General features: G+C 39.0%; 1 protein-coding gene across 3 annotated transcripts in view; it reads left to right on the top strand.

Annotated features, from left to right (window-relative positions):
- Positions 1-16958, top strand: part of CERS3 (ceramide synthase 3) — a 55216-nt gene that overhangs the window by 5257 nt on the left and 33001 nt on the right. For 2 of the 3 annotated variants that reach the window (XM_075506318.1, XM_075506320.1), the window contains exons 2-4: positions 12440-12622; positions 14237-14354; positions 16416-16534. In XM_075506318.1, the coding sequence (XP_075362433.1) occupies positions 12440-12622; positions 14237-14354; positions 16416-16534 (420 nt within the window). Of the gene's footprint in view, positions 1-2163; positions 2317-12439; positions 12623-14236; positions 14355-16415; positions 16535-16958 lie in introns of those variants that run through there. The other variant, XM_075506319.1, reaches the window with a different exon arrangement.

Here is a 16958-nt window from a genome sequence, read left to right as displayed (position 1 = left end):
TGGTTGGACTAATTGTCAAATCTCTAGTGTTGGAGCCAGAATATTTTGTGCATTAGTCTCCTGCATCTTAAGATAGTAATAGCACACAGGAGTATTATTTGAGTGAATTAGCAGTGCTGTATTTGGAGTGGAAAGGGTGAACTATAGAAGTCAATCCTTAGATACAGTTGTTCTTGCTAAGATTTTGTGAGCAGCACGCAAGTTTTAACATACTGCTTACTATAAATGTGAGCAACTGAAGTTACTCTTCTTGCTAAATTTACGTTTTCAAACATACTAGAACATACTTAGTGAAAGGACCTTATATAGATTTGTGGTTATATTTGAACTGCTCTAGTGTTTCTGGTTATTAGAGAGGTGAATTTGACAAGTATGGACAAGGTGATGCTAAATCAAGGGGAAAGAAAAAAATCTTCTCACCAAGGATAATTTAACGACAAAACAGGCTAGGTTTTTGCATAAAGAATGCTGACCAAACTGTAAATATCTGAATTCTTCACTAGATCATACACACATCTCTGCCTCTGGATATGAGAGCATTCTTAATTGCTGTCCTGGAGGCTTACTGATACACTGGATGTTCAGTATTTAAATGATATACAGCCAAGAGTTTGTAACAACTTGAAAGTGATAGCACAATTGTGGTATTTATATCCCTCAGTTGTTAAGTGTGCAAGAGAAATAGGTTAGAAGGCAGTCCCCAAGTAATGTCAATGTCTTTTCCTGGATGGAGCCTTTTTCCTAAGGCATATTTGAAGCCTATTAATCATCCTGTTCTCTGCATTTTATTGAAGTGATGGTGGCTTGGGTCAGCAGTAGAGTATGTTGGTCTGTTCCTTCACTTCTCTCCACTGTCTTTATCCTTCCAGTATTACTACTGACATTCTCTTTTTATCCAGTTGTCATCTTCCTTCTTGTTATTAAGGCCCAGATTCTCAATTATTGAGTTTTCTAATTCTTATTAAAATTCACAGGAACCAAGTTCTGAAACAATTTTAAAAGATTTAAGTGTTTTGAAGATTTCAGCCTGTGTGTTCGAATTGTGTGTATTCCTGATTTAGTCCTGCAATGGCATTCATGTACGATAAGTATTTATTACCTTAACGCTTGCTCTGTTCAAAATCAAGTATCTAGTCTTCAATTATGACAGATGATATTATTAATTAATTAGAAATGAACCTCTCCTTACTTAAAATCCTGTATGGATTATGCATCGGGTCATACTCCCTAGTAAAAAAAGTCTTGAGGAGAAAGCTTTTCGAGGGATTGTAAATGGACTTTGTCATCCCTTTTATGTAGGGGAAGGTTGGTATATTAGGAGAAGATACGAATTCCTGTGACGAAGAGGAGCTTAGCTTTTTAAATTACAGATTGTAAGATTATGAGTTATGATATTGATGTCCTTGAACATGTGACTTGAAATGATTCATTTTCAGATATTTGTTGATTCTTGGGGAGCAGAAAGTATAGGAATATCAAAGTTTTTTACCTTAATCTTGAAGGAATGCCAGATGGCAAGTAGATGGGTTTCACTGCTGGTGAAAAGAGAATTCAGAGTCCAAATTATTATTATTAGATCAAATGGATTCCTACTTTTTCTCTGTGTATACATATGACTGAGATTTGATTAACTGTCTGCCATTGAGATAATCAGTTAGCAAAAATGACTAGGTACTAATAGGCAATATATTTAGAACATTTATCTGTGGGCTTCCCAGATGAATTTTTTTTTTATAAAGGAAAAAAAAACCAAACCCTTGGGTTTTGGGTTTTTTCTTCTTCCCCATGCAGGTGCAATCATACACAACAGCTCTTATTCTAGAAGTTTAAGATTTAATACAGTCTCAAAGATTTGCCGAGAGGGTTTTCTCTACTGAGAAAGCTAACTAATACTACATTCTTATGTAACCGCTTAGAAGCTCAGGTGAAAGCTCACATCCAGTGTGTGGATTCACTGTAATTTAATATATGTATTTAACTGGCTGGAAAATGGAAAGAAGTGAATTTTGTGAAATTTTTTTTGTTTTGTTCTAATATTTTTTTCACTGAAAATTTATACATCATTTCCAGTGATATGTGAAATAATTATTTCAGTCAAATACATGCCTCCATTATTTAGTTATATTTAATTGTCATATGATTGAGTAGGTGTTATGCTGCAATCAAGGAGTAGTAACACTTAGATTTTGGTTTTTTTCTTTTCTCAGTGAGAGGTACAGACTAAGGTGGGTTTTTTGTTTGGTTTTCTTTTTTGCAGCATTCAAATTTAAGATGCCTGAAGGATAAGTACTATGAAAGTGCAGTGATAATTGAAAGGTCAGTGGGCAGCTTTGATTAAGAGGATATGGTTAGCTTGTTATTTACCATGCAGTATCTTTAATCTTCTAATAGTCCTACGTAGGTGGTGAGTGCTACCTAACAAATGCTCCTCACAAAGTATGTAAAAACATTTTTTTCCCATTTTATTATTTGTAGCAGCCCCACATTTGCTCCAGTCAAACAAGCATGTTTTCTGCAATTTAGAGTAACAGTGAAGAAATCATGTATTGAGGCATAAGAAAGAGGTGTTTCTGCCAATTACCTATTACATTACTGGCACAGTATTAGCCAAGTGATATATGAATCAGCTTGCTCTAGGCTTTCCTAATTGGCAAAGTGTTCCTAAATGTTCTGCTTGGTTCATACTAGTGGTTCAGATGTGGGAAAGTATGGAGATGATTTAAAGCAACAGCAAAGCCATAATACTACCTTTCTGGAATAATCCTTCATGTTTAATACTTCTCTGGTGCATCAGTTTCTTGAATACCACTCCCAGTTTTATGGAAGGACTGAAGACTTGCAATAGCTGCAAAATAGAATACCTCAAAAAGAGGGGGGGGAAAAAAAGCAATATGAACAAAACCAAACTTTTCCCTGGAGGGAAATAAATGAACAGGATCCAAATATTGCTTGGGTCACATCTTCTTTTATTGCAGTCTTATGGATTATGATGAAAGTTTAAATATACTCAAAAGGAGTTCTGGAAATTAAGGCTGGGTGGGGGAAACCTCTCCAGTGTTATTTACATAGATACCATCTGTGGCTTAGGAAGTCCATGAGCCCCAAACTACTGAAGGCTGGGGGTATGATCGGTTACTACTTTGTGTTTATTCTGTTCTTGTACTCTTCTGTAGCCATCTATTATTAGCTTCCTTCGGAGAGAGTATGCTGGGCGAGGTGAAACTTTGGTTCAACTTTGACATGTCTGTTCCTATTTCATGGGTTGGTGTTTGCTGACTGCAAGCAGGACGAAAGGGCTAATAAGAGGTTCTCTGCTCCTGGCTTGTCAGTGAGGTTCTCTCCTTCCTTTTGAACAACATTAAGGTGTCCTGCCCACCAGAATGCTAAGTAATGCCAACACTTCTGAATGCTGTTACTTATTACTTGAAACTGGGGAGAGCTGGTGAGGAATGACTTTCAGCCTTATTCCTTAGTCATGGAACTTAAAAGAAAAATTAAAAAATTATACAGGGTTAGGTAAAATTTACATGTTTGTATGGTATCTGTAACACACATACACTCAGTGTGTGTTTCCCTTTGCTTTAGGAATTTCAAAAATTCCACTTTATATCTTCTGAGGAACTGGGATGCTTTCTGTAAAACATTTAGTTGATCGAGGCTGGAAGTATTCCTGAGGCTGGTCAATAGGAGCAGAAACCTTTCTCTAACTTTATTTGAAAACCCATGTGGCATTTAATAATGCATCTAAAAATATCAGTGTGAAGTGAGGCATTTGGGATTTCCTTTCCAGCACAGGCAGCGAGCGCAGCATCCTCCTGTGCATATATAGAGCAATATAAGTTGAGACAAATTCTCATCCTGCAACAAAATACCATGTGACTTCAAACATTTCTTCATCTACTATGTTGAAACAAGCACAAGGGAAGGCACTCGGCATTACTACTCCTGAGTTTCACTGAGCAGATACATATGACATCAGGATTGCCTTCAGTCAGAAATCTTGAAGTGCAGCTTTGCTGGGTGGGTCCCTGAAGAATTTGAAAGAGTTCTGTAGATAGGGCGTGTTTACCTTTGTCAAAGTAGTGAGCGCAATGCCTCTTCCTTGCTAATGTGCTTACGTTCTCTTTGACTGCAACATCATAAAGGTAGGAATTTCTTTTTCTTTCCTTTTTTTTTCTGGTCGGTTTTTTTTTTTCTTTCCCCTCCCTACATCAGATTATGGTCTGAATCGTTAGAGGTGCTGGTCTCTAACATTGTCTGTTTTGTAAGGGAAAATTAGAGTAACTCTTATGATAGTCTTCAGATAAAGAGTGGAATAGGTGTTAATGAGATTTTATATGTTGCCCCTAAGTATTCCAACCGATGAGAACTTTTATTTTCTGTTTTAGAGAAAGGTAGTACAGGTTACAGTAGTAGTTTTGCTTTTCTACTTCTTGTATCATTATTCTGTTAAGTGCTTGTAAGAGCACTTCTTTCTGAACTGGAAGGGAGGAAGATTTATTAACACGAAAAATAATATTAGCTAATGATATAAATGTGATTGCATAAAAAACCCCTTGAATTTAAGTTGCCTGAAAAAGCTAGTTCTAATTTTGTTCTGTAAAATGCTAAGAAAAATATGTTCTGTAAGAAATTCAGTTTAACACAGTTTTTTATAAGACTTACCTGTTGAAGATCTGAAGAAGCTAGTGTTATAATTAACACATTTAAACAAGCTGCCAGAAAGGGTTCTTTCATAGTAATGCTATAGCATTCAGATGGAGGAGCCCTGTTCATTTTCTCCTCTTACTTTTTGTGATGTATACCTATTTTTAGCTAGCTTCCTATCTTGGGTCAAATCTTCAGCTGGGGTGCCACTGTTGATGAAGAGGCTATGCTGGTATGCATTTACCTGAAGATCTCTCCCTTGCATTTGTTAGGGCATGAAAAGGATGGCAAACAGTGGCTGAAATAATGAAATACCAGTTACGTTCTGGCTCCTCCTCTAGTTGGCTTTGTGGGTGGAGAACGTCTGGGCAGGTTAAACTGCAAAGGAGGGGACAGCCAACAGGAGGAGAACTGAGAACAGTGGAGCACAACAGACTTGGTTTAATTGCTGGTTCAGGGCGGTGTAGAGATCATTAAAGTCAGCGTACAAGCTTGAGCCGCTACGTGTACGTGGTAGCTGAAGACCCTGTTTCAGGAAGCTGCAAATAGGACGGTTTTCCAGAGCGCAGATGCACCAGCCCTGTCCCTTTCCCTACCTCCCAAGGGCTAATTTGAAACCTTGAGTCATCCACCGGGCAGGTGCAGAAGCCAACAACCTTTGCATCTGCACCCTCAGGTCCCCTCTCCAGTTCCTTACTATTCTGCTGTCTTCACATGTTCTGTGGTACTGTTGTACTTAGAATAATGTGCTTATCCTGGCCACTGTGTACCCGTATGCTGCTCTGTTCTGCCCTTAACCCTTATCTTAAATAAGTGACCAAAAAAGCTCACAGCTCTGGTACAATCTCCATTATGTAACTTCTCATTTTAAGTTAGATTTCAGGTTTTTATTTCAAATAAAATTTTTGTAAGATAGAAAAAATAATTTTTTGCATCTTTCCCCAATAGTAATAATTTGAAGAAAAGTGTCATACTTAAAAAGATTTTTTTTTTCCCTTACCTTCTGACAAGTATTACTAACAAGTTCTTGAAGCAACTGGTGGTGTCCCTCTAGGTCTGTTCAAACTTTTTATGATTTAACAATCTATTAAGAACCTGCAGTTTGGATAGGCCTTTTTTTTCCAAAGAGCTATTTTTTTACCTCAAAATTATTGCAGATATTTTATTTCTTAGATCTTTATTCAACTCTATCAATGTTATGGATTTTTAAAGCTTAAAAGCAGACGTAGTTTGCACTATAATTGTACAGTGTGAGAACTGTATTTCACTTTCCTCAGCTGCCTGCGATCAGTGAAAATGGTTTTAGTTGCTCAAAAATCATTTACCTTTAAGTAGAGAGAGCATGGTAACTTTCACCCAGAAAAGGAATTACTTCAAACAGGTCTGGCTTTCTTTTCCCCCCCCAGAGAACAGGCAAAAATATAAAACTCACTTGCCACCTTAATTGAGATTTATTCAAAGTGCTATTTTAGCCTGCGACAATATAGGAACCAAGTTACAAGGTAATGTGATAGAACAGTAAAAGTAGTAAAATATGCTAATTGCCCCATAACTGGGCACTTAAACTGTTTACAGTTGAGATTTGTACAAGCTAGGGAGTAAATTTGAAGTTAAAGGTCTCATAGCAATCTTAATTCAGCTGTTTTATGTGTACGGAGTATTTCAGTGTTTCATCATAAGAACCTCCAAGTCCAACAGCTCTCTTATTCTGTGCTGCCACTGGTTGTATGTGTAGGCTTGGTAAGATGTCATTCACGCTGTGGCTCAGGTTGTGCGGAATTTAACTGGAGTCGTGTTTTCACATTTGGACAAACAAGATGAGAAAAGACAAGATGCAAAGAGATGGTAGCATCAATCTAATAGACTTCGTTCAGTTCTCTCCTCCACAAACCATAGTTCAAACCCTTTATGCCAATTAGGTGCAAAACACTGCTCAATCAAATGCAAAAAGCAGTGCCAAGAAGCAGGAACAAGCACTGTCTCCAACTGGCAGATACCTACAACTAACAACTGATGCCTGAATGAATCATTCTGTGTGGAAGAAAACAGTGGAGGTCAGGGTTGCTCTTGCTGCCTTAGGGACTAATAATTTTTTAGCATAAAAAATTATCAGTGGATAAGCTAATCTGGTGTCACATCCTGTGATTTCTCAAACTTGCAAGTTGCAAGTATGTCCAGAAGATGTATAAAGCAGCTGTTGTACATTTGAAAGGCTGTATAGCACAGTATCAACTGTCAACACTTGCACGAATACTAAACCATTAACAAGTTAGGGTTTGTACATGTGGGGTTTTTTGGATTTTATTAAAACTCACTTTTCTGTACTATTGGGATTTTTTTTAAAAGGTATCTCTTAGGTAGTGCTTCTGCTATCCTCAGTAGGAAAAAGGTTGCATAACTTTTAGCAACGAAGTGTAGGTCCCATATTTTTTCACCTGTTTCGTGGTGGTGATGGCAGTTGGGATTCTTTAAACAATGTGATAGCTATTTTTAGCAGAACACAAATCTGCTGCTGAAACTTGTGTGTTAACTGTTGCATATATTGCTTAGTCTTAAGCAAAACCAAAATCTGTGATACAGTGGATCTGATCTTTATTTACTCTTTTAAACCACTTTGGTGTAATGTTGATTAACAGCCTGGAACAGCTTTGCTATCTTTCTTGATATCTGGGAGACTTGATTTTTCCCAACAGTCGCTGCACAAGCTTTGCCGGCTCTACCAGATGATGAGAGAAATAGGAGAATTATGTTGTTCTTGCTTTTTGCTGACTTCATTCTGTTCCCTGTTATACCTCTGGAGTTACACCGAGTAGACAGTCTAGTAAGAGGCTTAGAGAAATTAAGGCTTCTTTCACTTCCATGTTTGTGTTAGTGATCTGTTGGGTTTTCTAATTTAGTCAGTAGAGAAGGATAGGAAATCCTCCTAACACATCCTTCAAACCTGGATATTGCCTTTTCTTAGTTCTGGTTTTGGAAATGTAATTTTTGCAAGCAAGAGCTTTTGTGCGGAGAACACCATCAAAGCTTTGGCTCCGTTTCTCTTTATTCATTCCCCGGACTGCAGCAACCAGAAATTCCACTTCAAAGCAGCTCCTGAATTTGTTTTTCAAAATGTAGCCACGTAGCTTTTGTCAAAGCAAAATTTGCCCTTTTTTGCTTAACAGCATTAAACATACAAGATTCTTTTTTTTAATTGAATATATCAAGGATCCAAGGAACAGAGCTTTGAAAGAAACTTCACATTGGTAGTCCCAACTGTGTAGGCTTTCCTTTAATTATAAAGGATGCAGTTCCTGAAGTAAGCATTCCTGATTTTCCTGTTTTGCACCACCCATTTAAAACTAGATTAGGCTACAGAGGAGATCCTTCCTTAGCAAGGAGGTGATTAGATTTCTTTACTTGGAGTATTTAATTTCCAAGATGCAGAGGAACTTTCCAGTTTTCTAAAATATCTTTATTTTATTGTTAGATTGACTTTTATGCCCTCCTAGAGCAAGGGCAATGATTCCAGTTTTGTCAATGAAAATAATATTGGCAGTGCTGGTGTAGGGATAGGCATCTGGGAAGAAGCAGGGTCTTTTCACCCTAGGTTGGGCAGAATATTGGTGGCTCAGCTGTTGTCATTTCTCACTTCAGACAGCTGAAGGACTTCTACCTATTTATTAGTCCCTTCCACAAGAGGAGCTGTGGTGGATGCCTTCCCTTTCCCACTCATGCTACGGGCACTTGGAAGAGATGTTCTCAGTGTAAGATTGTATGGCCAAAGGGTTGCTGACCTTCCTAACCTATTAGGATTTAACAAATTGCCAAAAATCTTTGTGTTAAAACCAAAACTAAATAGTACAGATTACATCATTTAATATATATGCAAGTGCTTGAGGTTGGTCTACATGTAATATGCCAGAACAATAGCCCTTGTAGGGGCAAAACCTTTTTTCCAGAAAAAGTAGCATGCAAACAATAATGGGAAAATTTTCTCTCTTATGGCACTGGCAATGTGCCTCTAACCTGGTGTGGTCTGACAGCAGAGTTTGCTCTCTCTGGCCATTCAATCTCTGCCTGGTAAATTGACACAGATGTGGGATTAAGGGTTCTGAGAAGTCACTCTGCCACAATTGTCCCAGGCAGCTGGTAAGCGGAAGGAGGGGAGATTAGCAAATGGCAGCTATGGTTTTTCTAACAGACAAAGCTTGCTAGAGACAAATGACTTGTGTGCTTGCTATCTGTCTCCTTTTCTCCATCCTCTGGCCTCTTCTTTCACGATTTACACAGCTGTTGTTTAGGGTCAGAAGGATTCAAAGCAAATAATTTAGAATGAAGTGGTCAAGTCATAATGTGGAGAAAGCTGATAGTGAGGATTAGCATTTGGGACAGCGGTTGCTGTAGGTGTGGTGAGTAAACCATAGAGCTGGATTATTTGTATCGATGATGCCGTGGGAGCATTGAAAAACCTTTTTGGCAGAGGGGATGGGCTAATAGGTGGGTTCACCTTTAAAAGTGTAATTGAGTTCCAATACTAATTTTAATCAGGGTTTCTAGGAAGTAGCAAGTATGTTTGTGGAGAAGGAGATGATGCATAAAGCTAGCGCTGAGTTATTCCTGGTTAGCTTGCTTTGAGTGGTGCTTGCTGAGATGGAGACTTCTGTCAGGTGTCAGCTTCTTTTTCATACAGAAGAAACTTATGAAGTACATGTGGGTTTCATGAGATATTTCTCGGCAAGCTGAAAGGGCCACAGCTTGCTTGTAGTACAGGAAAAGAGAACCTTGCTTGTATATGATGTATGCGACAAAATAGTATTTATGGAGTTCCTATGTTTCAGGATCTCTGTGATTTTAAGGAGGGATAAAACTACTTTATCACACAGCCACAGCTGTCAGCCATTTAAGAGCAAAGAGGGCAGAAAGAGAAACTGTAAAATGCTCAGGTCACTGCTGCCCAGGTGTGTTTGGAAGGACTTCCTCGCCTTCCAGGTGCTCCAGGAACCTCATGATGAGAACTGAAGCTGAAGGGAGACAGGAAAACAGCCCAACTACTTAAACAGCTGCTATTATGAAGATGGAAATCTCCAAGACTGCCCAGGGAATGGCCTGATTTGCTGTGGTGAAAACATAGGTTGGATGTAGGGTGAACATCCAATTTAAGGGTAATGAAACATAAGAATAGGCTGCAGACAGATGTAGAATCTCATCCGCGGTTTTCGAAGAATTACTCGGACAACGTTCATCAGGAGTGGTCTAATCCTGTGTGCAAGGCAAGTCCTGGTACAAATACGGAGGATTACAGAAGAAAGAGTTTCAGAGAACCCACTTTTCTATGACTCTCCTTGGTGTTTTGAGGAAGGATTCCTACCGAAATCTGTGGACTCTCGATCAGACTCCGAATCCCAGAATTCCCTTAAATTTTAGATTAAGCATGTATTTATGACTTTAGTTTAATAGAGACGTATTAACTAATTTAAGACCTGAAAAGGTAGTCATAGGGTAAGGCATCTGTGCATGGAAGCAAAACATGAATTGGTGAAATCCCATGAATCCATTATGAAAATACACACTACTGTGGTTTTCTAGGGTTTAAGTGTGGTCTGGGTGCATATTCAGTCACAACCCATCTCACCATAGTCTGACTGTTAGTGCTCTTTCCACTGCATTATAATAGACTGGCCTATTTTTATTACCATTACAGTTTGTGATAGTTTGCAATGCACAGCCTAGTTTAAAAATATAGATATATTAGGAAGCAGAACTGTGTAATGAGTCTCTCTCCTGGTCTTCTAGGGCAGTTCGTCTGCAAGCCTTTCTGTCTGACCTAAAATGTCATGTTTCAAAGCCCTGCTTCATTATCATGGCGCCTGCTAGCTGTAGTTAAGGGTCTGTTAGCAGCCCCATTATAAATCCCTACTTCCAGGAGTTTATAATTCAGCAGTAAAAAATTGCTCTAGGCTGAAACTTGGCATATAAAGTCTCAGTGCAGGAACAATTGTGATTTCTCCCTCCTTTATTTTTGCATTTGCTTATACACACACAATTCATTCAGTAGGTTTTTACTGTCCCCTTTTGGCATTTAAAAAGATTAAATGGCTGGGTTATTAATATTTCAATACTGACTACTGTGCGTGGCCAGTAAATTGATTCACAGCTCTGTTTGATGGATAGTCAACTGTTTCACAACTGTTTTCACTGTTTCACAAACCTGCTTGCTTAGAGGAAACAGCCCAGTGTGGATTGAAGGGATCGTTCATTAGCTGTTGATTAAAGCAGGCTTCGGAGCCAGCCGTGTCCGAATCTGGAAAGCCGGTTTGAGTGCACTAAGCTGGGTGTCCTGATCCAGCATGGGTGGAAGCTACATGTGGCTGTAGGCAGAACTAGAGTTGTGTGGCCCCTGCTCAAATACGGAGGAACATGAAAGGGCCTGAGCTATGATCTGCCCGCAGCATGATTTGATCTTATCACTTGATCCGATACAAATGTATCGCTGTGAGATCTTCAGATGGGATTTCTAGCGCTATGGGGAGACTTGGTTGAAATTCTCCCAGCTCAACTGTTTCCTCGTTGAAACTGCGGTTCAGTGAAGTCAGTTATTTCCTTATATTTTTTCTGGTTTACAGGAAATTTTAGTACGGAAAAGTTTGTTTTTTGTTTTTTTTTAAATGTATTAGTCCTAGAAATTAGGCAGAATACTTATTTCAGCCTTATGGAAAACATTATAGTAACTTCTATTTTTATTCATTTTTAGAATATTTTTAGAGGATATATAACGTGTTTGTACTGTGAAGTCCTTACAACTAAATGAAGGATAACAGAAACTTCTAAATATATAATGTAGAATGCAAAGCTTGAAAATGAGACTTTTACAAGAATGAAATGTTTTTAAGTGATTTTTTTTTTTTCCTTCAAGAACTGATTTTAGACATTTTGTTCTGATCTAGGATTTGGTCACAGTTAAATCATAGTATTTCTTGCAAATCCCAAAATAAGCTTGCTGTGCACTGTAATTTTTATACTTGGTCCTTTGCGCAGGTATTTGCAAAATCAGGACCAAGGTGTATATTGCCATTAGCATATTAAGCAGCAGTAATTCAGCAGTGAAATGTCTTCATTATTACGGAACTGAGTCACCCCCTGGACTTCCTCATTTCTTTTCCACCCTTCCACCCACTTATTATAACTTAAATTTATAATTAAATTAAATATAATTTACAAAGACAGCCTAGGGGAGATCAGTTCTCTTTAGCATCTTTTGTCTATTGGTATGATGGATTATAAATTATTATTGTAAAAGATTTGACCAGGTACTAAGCAGTCTAGTGTGAATGATTGAAATAAGAGAGTAGATTAACCCCCCGCTGCAGATTTCAGAGGCTCTGCATTGGTTTATACCACCTCAAAATCTGGCTCTATTATTTTATCTCCTGCTGGATTATAATCCCACCTGCATGCTCTAAAGCAAGGGGTTTTCAACTTCCTGTAACCGATTTTTTTTTCTTTTTTTTTTTTTTCCTCTGAGAAAACTGACACAATTGCACACTTCACTGGCCAGGTCTGTTTGCTCTTGGTTTAGTCTGGGACACCTGAGCATCCCTACAGCATCTACAGGTTCCCTGTAGAGCGCCAGGACAGCTTGCTCTTGTGGGACTCGAGCCTCATCTGCTATTTGCTTGTACCTTATCTTTAGGAAATGTCTTGCCAGCTGGGAACCACTGTTCAACACAACAAAACTTCAATGTGTTTTATTTAATGCATTTTCTTTTTAATATGTTAGGAATAATTTTTAATTATCTTTTTATTTGCTTAGCATGGCGCACATATTAAAGACACTCAACAGCTGGTTCTGGTGGGAGAATATTTGGATGCCTGTCAATGTCACATGGGCACATTTTGTAGACCGTGATGGACTTGTCTTTCCAAAACCACATCAATTATATGCCACAATACCATATGCTTTTGTATTGCTGATTATCCGATTCTTCAGTGAAAGGTAAGAAACAAACACAATTTTATGCTAATGTTAATCCTCATTAATGCTAAAAATTTTGAAAAATAAGGTATCTTTAGGTCAATGTTCTTACATTTTTATAAAGGAGGATTAGCTGGTGGTTTACTAGAAAGATCTAGTACAGATAATATGGCAGGTGAAAAACTGGGAAATATTTTCACTATTAGGTACGTGTGGCTGTGGTCCAATCTAGAAGGAAAATATTTCTATCTAGCTTTTGTAGATCAGCATTTGGATAATTCCAATTATCTCCTTTCACTAGAGATACAATCAATCCAAACCCATTTGGGTTTCCTTTTGCTTTTTCTCCTTCGGTGGAAGGGTAGAGGTATTTGTCCTCCAAACCAAGCATCTCCTTTTGTTTGGTCCTCCACCAGAACATTTGTCTGAGGCTGACAGATCCCAGGTGTCTAGCTGTAGCAAAACTGGGCAGACTGGAGGGATCTCCAAGTTTCATGTGAACATTTTATGGAGATCTAGTAATGCTGATTCTTTTTTTTTTTTTTTTTTTTCCCCTCCACTTTGGCACTGAAAGATGGATTGCTTCTGCAGCTGGAATCTTATGGGACAGGCACGACAGACCTCTGTTGGGTCCACAGAGGAAAGCTACAAATATATTAAGATTTGCAGTGCTTTGACTTATTTATTTGTGCATTTTTTGCTTGACTTTCTTTTTTTTTTGCTCTAAAGAATGTGATTAGTAGGTCTTTTTTAAGTATTTCAGGATAGAACGAGGAAATTTGGAATGTCGTAAGTTGGACAGACTTAAAACAGAACCAGATAAGATCATTCATGTTAGAGATCAAAAGTAATTTGGATCATATGTCTATAACCATTCACAGCGTCTCCTGAGTAAATGCTTGCCCAACTGTGTCTCACTGCGCTGCTATCAGAAATCGCTCGTGTGAATAATTAGCCCACACATCTGGCCTGCAGTGAATCTGTCCATGAATGAGGAAAACTGACCGCTGCTATGAGTTATAAGGAATCAATCGCTGATATCAGCAGGAGTGAAGGCGGGCTTTTTCAGAAAGGCCTGCCCAAGTAGAAGAGCGAAGCATTTGGCATGCTCTGCAGCAATTTGTATTGGAAAATGGAAGAGAAAGAGAAGCCTTCAGTCTCTGGGGGAGGTGCTGTGTGCCGCAAGCCAAATCCAGTGTCTTGGGCAGTGGTAGCCTGGTGAAGCAATGTGCTAAGTGACTATCTGCCATTAGGAGAAAGTATCCCAGTAGCAATCTTTCAGCTCACACGGAGAGAGCATCTGTTCCTGTTTCACTCTCCCTTAACTGTTGCTTAACTCCGATACGCCTCTGAAAAAAACAAGGACACAAAAATCAGCATCTTTCCTTTAGTTTTATAGCATTTCTCGACCACGTACTTGAGTCGTTGGGTCTGCTTTTTTGCATAACTGCTAATATGCTATGGTTCTCTCTTGGGATTAGCTAGAGGGAGATTCCTTTCTCTTACAGTGCACTGTCATATCCCATGGCAGATTAAATTGGTTCAGATTTATTTTCTTCATATCCTGGCATGAGAATAGCTAAGGTCTTGTAACTGTGTTGTATTTTTAAAATTTTTCACGGTATGTCTTTTCAGATATGTTGCTATACCTCTAGCAAAAGCCTTAGGTATAAAGAATGCAAGACGTGTGAAGCCACAGCCTAATCCGGTTTTAGAGAGTTATTTCCGGGAGTGCTCAAAACATCCATCCCAAGTAAGGATTCTCATTCTTTTAAACTAGTTTTGGTTTTGGAAAATCCCAAGTCTTACTGTTTCAATCAGCTATCAGCAATGACATCATGGGATGAGTTCCAGCTGATTGACAGATGACTTAATTTATTTGGGTTTTTGTTGCTGTTCTGCTGACAAGGGTATATGGCAACCAAACCAGAAAATACGTTTAAGATGTTTAATTTTCTGGCACGCTGTTCTAGGTTAGACTGTTAATATTATTTCCAGTGAACATCAGTGTTCCATCTTTAACTCATTCTGCCTGGAGAAAACATCAGCTGACATCTGTTGTTGGAAAGTGGTATCATATTTATTGCAAGCAATAATATTGGAACGCTGGCATGGAAGCCTTTTGATCAGTTATATTGCTGCATACTTAATCCTGGATTATGTGAGCAAGAAAAGCAATCTTGCTATTACCTTGCTGTTTGTTTTTAAATTTGAACAAGAAAAAAAAATGATAGCCAAAGTTTACAATCTCAAAAATGAGGCAACTTGATTGTTGATGGGAAACAGGTACGTTGCTGTGAATGCAGCCGCAAAAAATTCACATACCTGAGTACAGATACCAAACAATTGCAGTGTTCCTACACTGTTTTTTGAAAAGCAGTATGTGCTTTCTAGTAATAAGGGATATTGATAATTACTGATACGTGGAACTTTGCTTTCTATCCCTAACTCTGCTATTCTCTTACTGTGTCTTTTGCCTGATATCATCAGGAATAGATGTATTCGTGTTCACATATGAGCTCTTCTCTATCTGGGCAAGTATCCTGATCTCTGTGTCACACCTTCCTTCTGCATGAGTACAGTTTGATGATTAATCTCTGAAAGGAAGCACAGCATTTTTATACTTGTCAGTACATGGGAAAGATTCAGACTGCCTCCTTTACATGGCCAGCTTGAGGACCATTGCACCTGAGGATGCATGCAGAGGCCTGGTTGGCAATTGAGGGCATCTAGGCTCCATTGTCCGTCAAAACAAAGTCAGTATTCCTGTGCAGCAAGTAGAGAGCTCTGCAGCCAGCAGGATGGGCTGAACACAGAGTCTGTTCGCACTCCTGCCCTGCCCGGCAGCTGAAGTGCCTTTGCTCACATACCAGCGCTTTCTCTGAGGGTAGGAGACTAATTGAACTGGACTTACCTTGGTGGAGCCAGCGCTGCTGCCACCCGCTATTTGCATACTAGCCTTGCGGGGAAAGAGCTTCCCCAGGGATGAGTCAAACTCTACCTCTGCGCCTGCAGCAGCCCCAGGGGAGGTCAGCCCACACCTTCTGCCCCTGAGAACGGAAGAGAGGGAGGAAGCCTACAGGTTGCTGCACGTGGGGCACCGAGCACCCAGTGGTGCAAGAGTCACGCTGCCTTGTGCTTAGCATGTGCTAGCATGGCTGCACGGCAGAGACGCTTCACCTTCAGAGCACACATAAAGCAGACACACCTGACTGTTGCACTTGAATGGGTGGATGCATTTCTAGGCTATGCTCTAGCCCTAATTTATTTTTAGGTGTCAAAAGGCAGTCTGGATTTTGCTCAGTAAGATTGACTTGCCCTGTACCACAGAATTAGACTGGATTTGAGGACAGAGCTCAGGTCACCTTAATTCCAGGCCCACGTCTCACCTGTGAGACTCATTTAAATATAATCTAATAATTAATTATAATTAGGTAAGATATTAGATACGATGTCCACACGTGTTGATACGTGGCACTTACCCTCTCCAGGCCAACCTCTTGCTTAGCAGTAGAAGTTGCATCTTTGAAACTGCCAGAAGCCACCAGAAAGACAATAGCATAGTTTGTCAATCAGTACATTTCATGCCTGCTTTATTTATATAAATTAGTGTCTTGAAAATCCAGACTTTCTGTGAGTGTCACTCAAAAATTAAACCAGGAAGCCTGCAAGGTACACCCCCATAGATAGTTAATATTGGTAATTTTTTTAAATGAAGACCTTACAACAGTGGGAAGCTGATCTGTGAACTACAAAATAAATGAAAATTATGTTGGATTACATCTTGTTGCTAATACTATTCCATTTTTTGCAGTCAGAGATTCAAGGCCTTGCCAAGAAGTGCAACTGTACGGTCCGTTTGGTGGAAAAGTGGTTTAGGAGACGGCGAAACCTTGAGATCCCAACAGTGCTTCGGAAATTCCAGGAAGCTTTGTAAGAAAAGACAATGCTTTTGATTATTACGGATTTTACTGTTTTGGAAAAAAAAAAAAAAGATTAAGGTCCTCAGGTGCCTCTTAAGGGGGACTCATTTCCAGAAAGCTGGGTCTGTCTGAGTAGGGTTTTGGTTTGTGCATATACAAATTGAAAAGATCTAGTAGCACTTCTCCAAATGGTGTGACTTAAAAAGACAGCTTCTCCTGAAAAAAACCTCAAAAATATTTTACAGTTTTCTTCATTGTGTAATAATGGACTTATTTGTAGGCTCCTGCTACATAGTGCTTAATGAAAACATGCAGAGAATAAGAAAATATTTTTCTGGCTGCCAGTAATCATCAGGGAACAAAAATGCTTACTCACTCTTGTTTATATATGGATGCATACTGTTATCTTGGGATGCTGTTATGCGTACAGAAGT

This window comes from Mycteria americana, chromosome 6 (genome assembly GCF_035582795.1).
Source record: "Mycteria americana isolate JAX WOST 10 ecotype Jacksonville Zoo and Gardens chromosome 6, USCA_MyAme_1.0, whole genome shotgun sequence".
Lineage (NCBI taxonomy): Eukaryota > Metazoa > Chordata > Aves > Ciconiiformes > Ciconiidae > Mycteria > Mycteria americana.
This window is presented reverse-complemented; position numbering and strand designations above follow the sequence as displayed.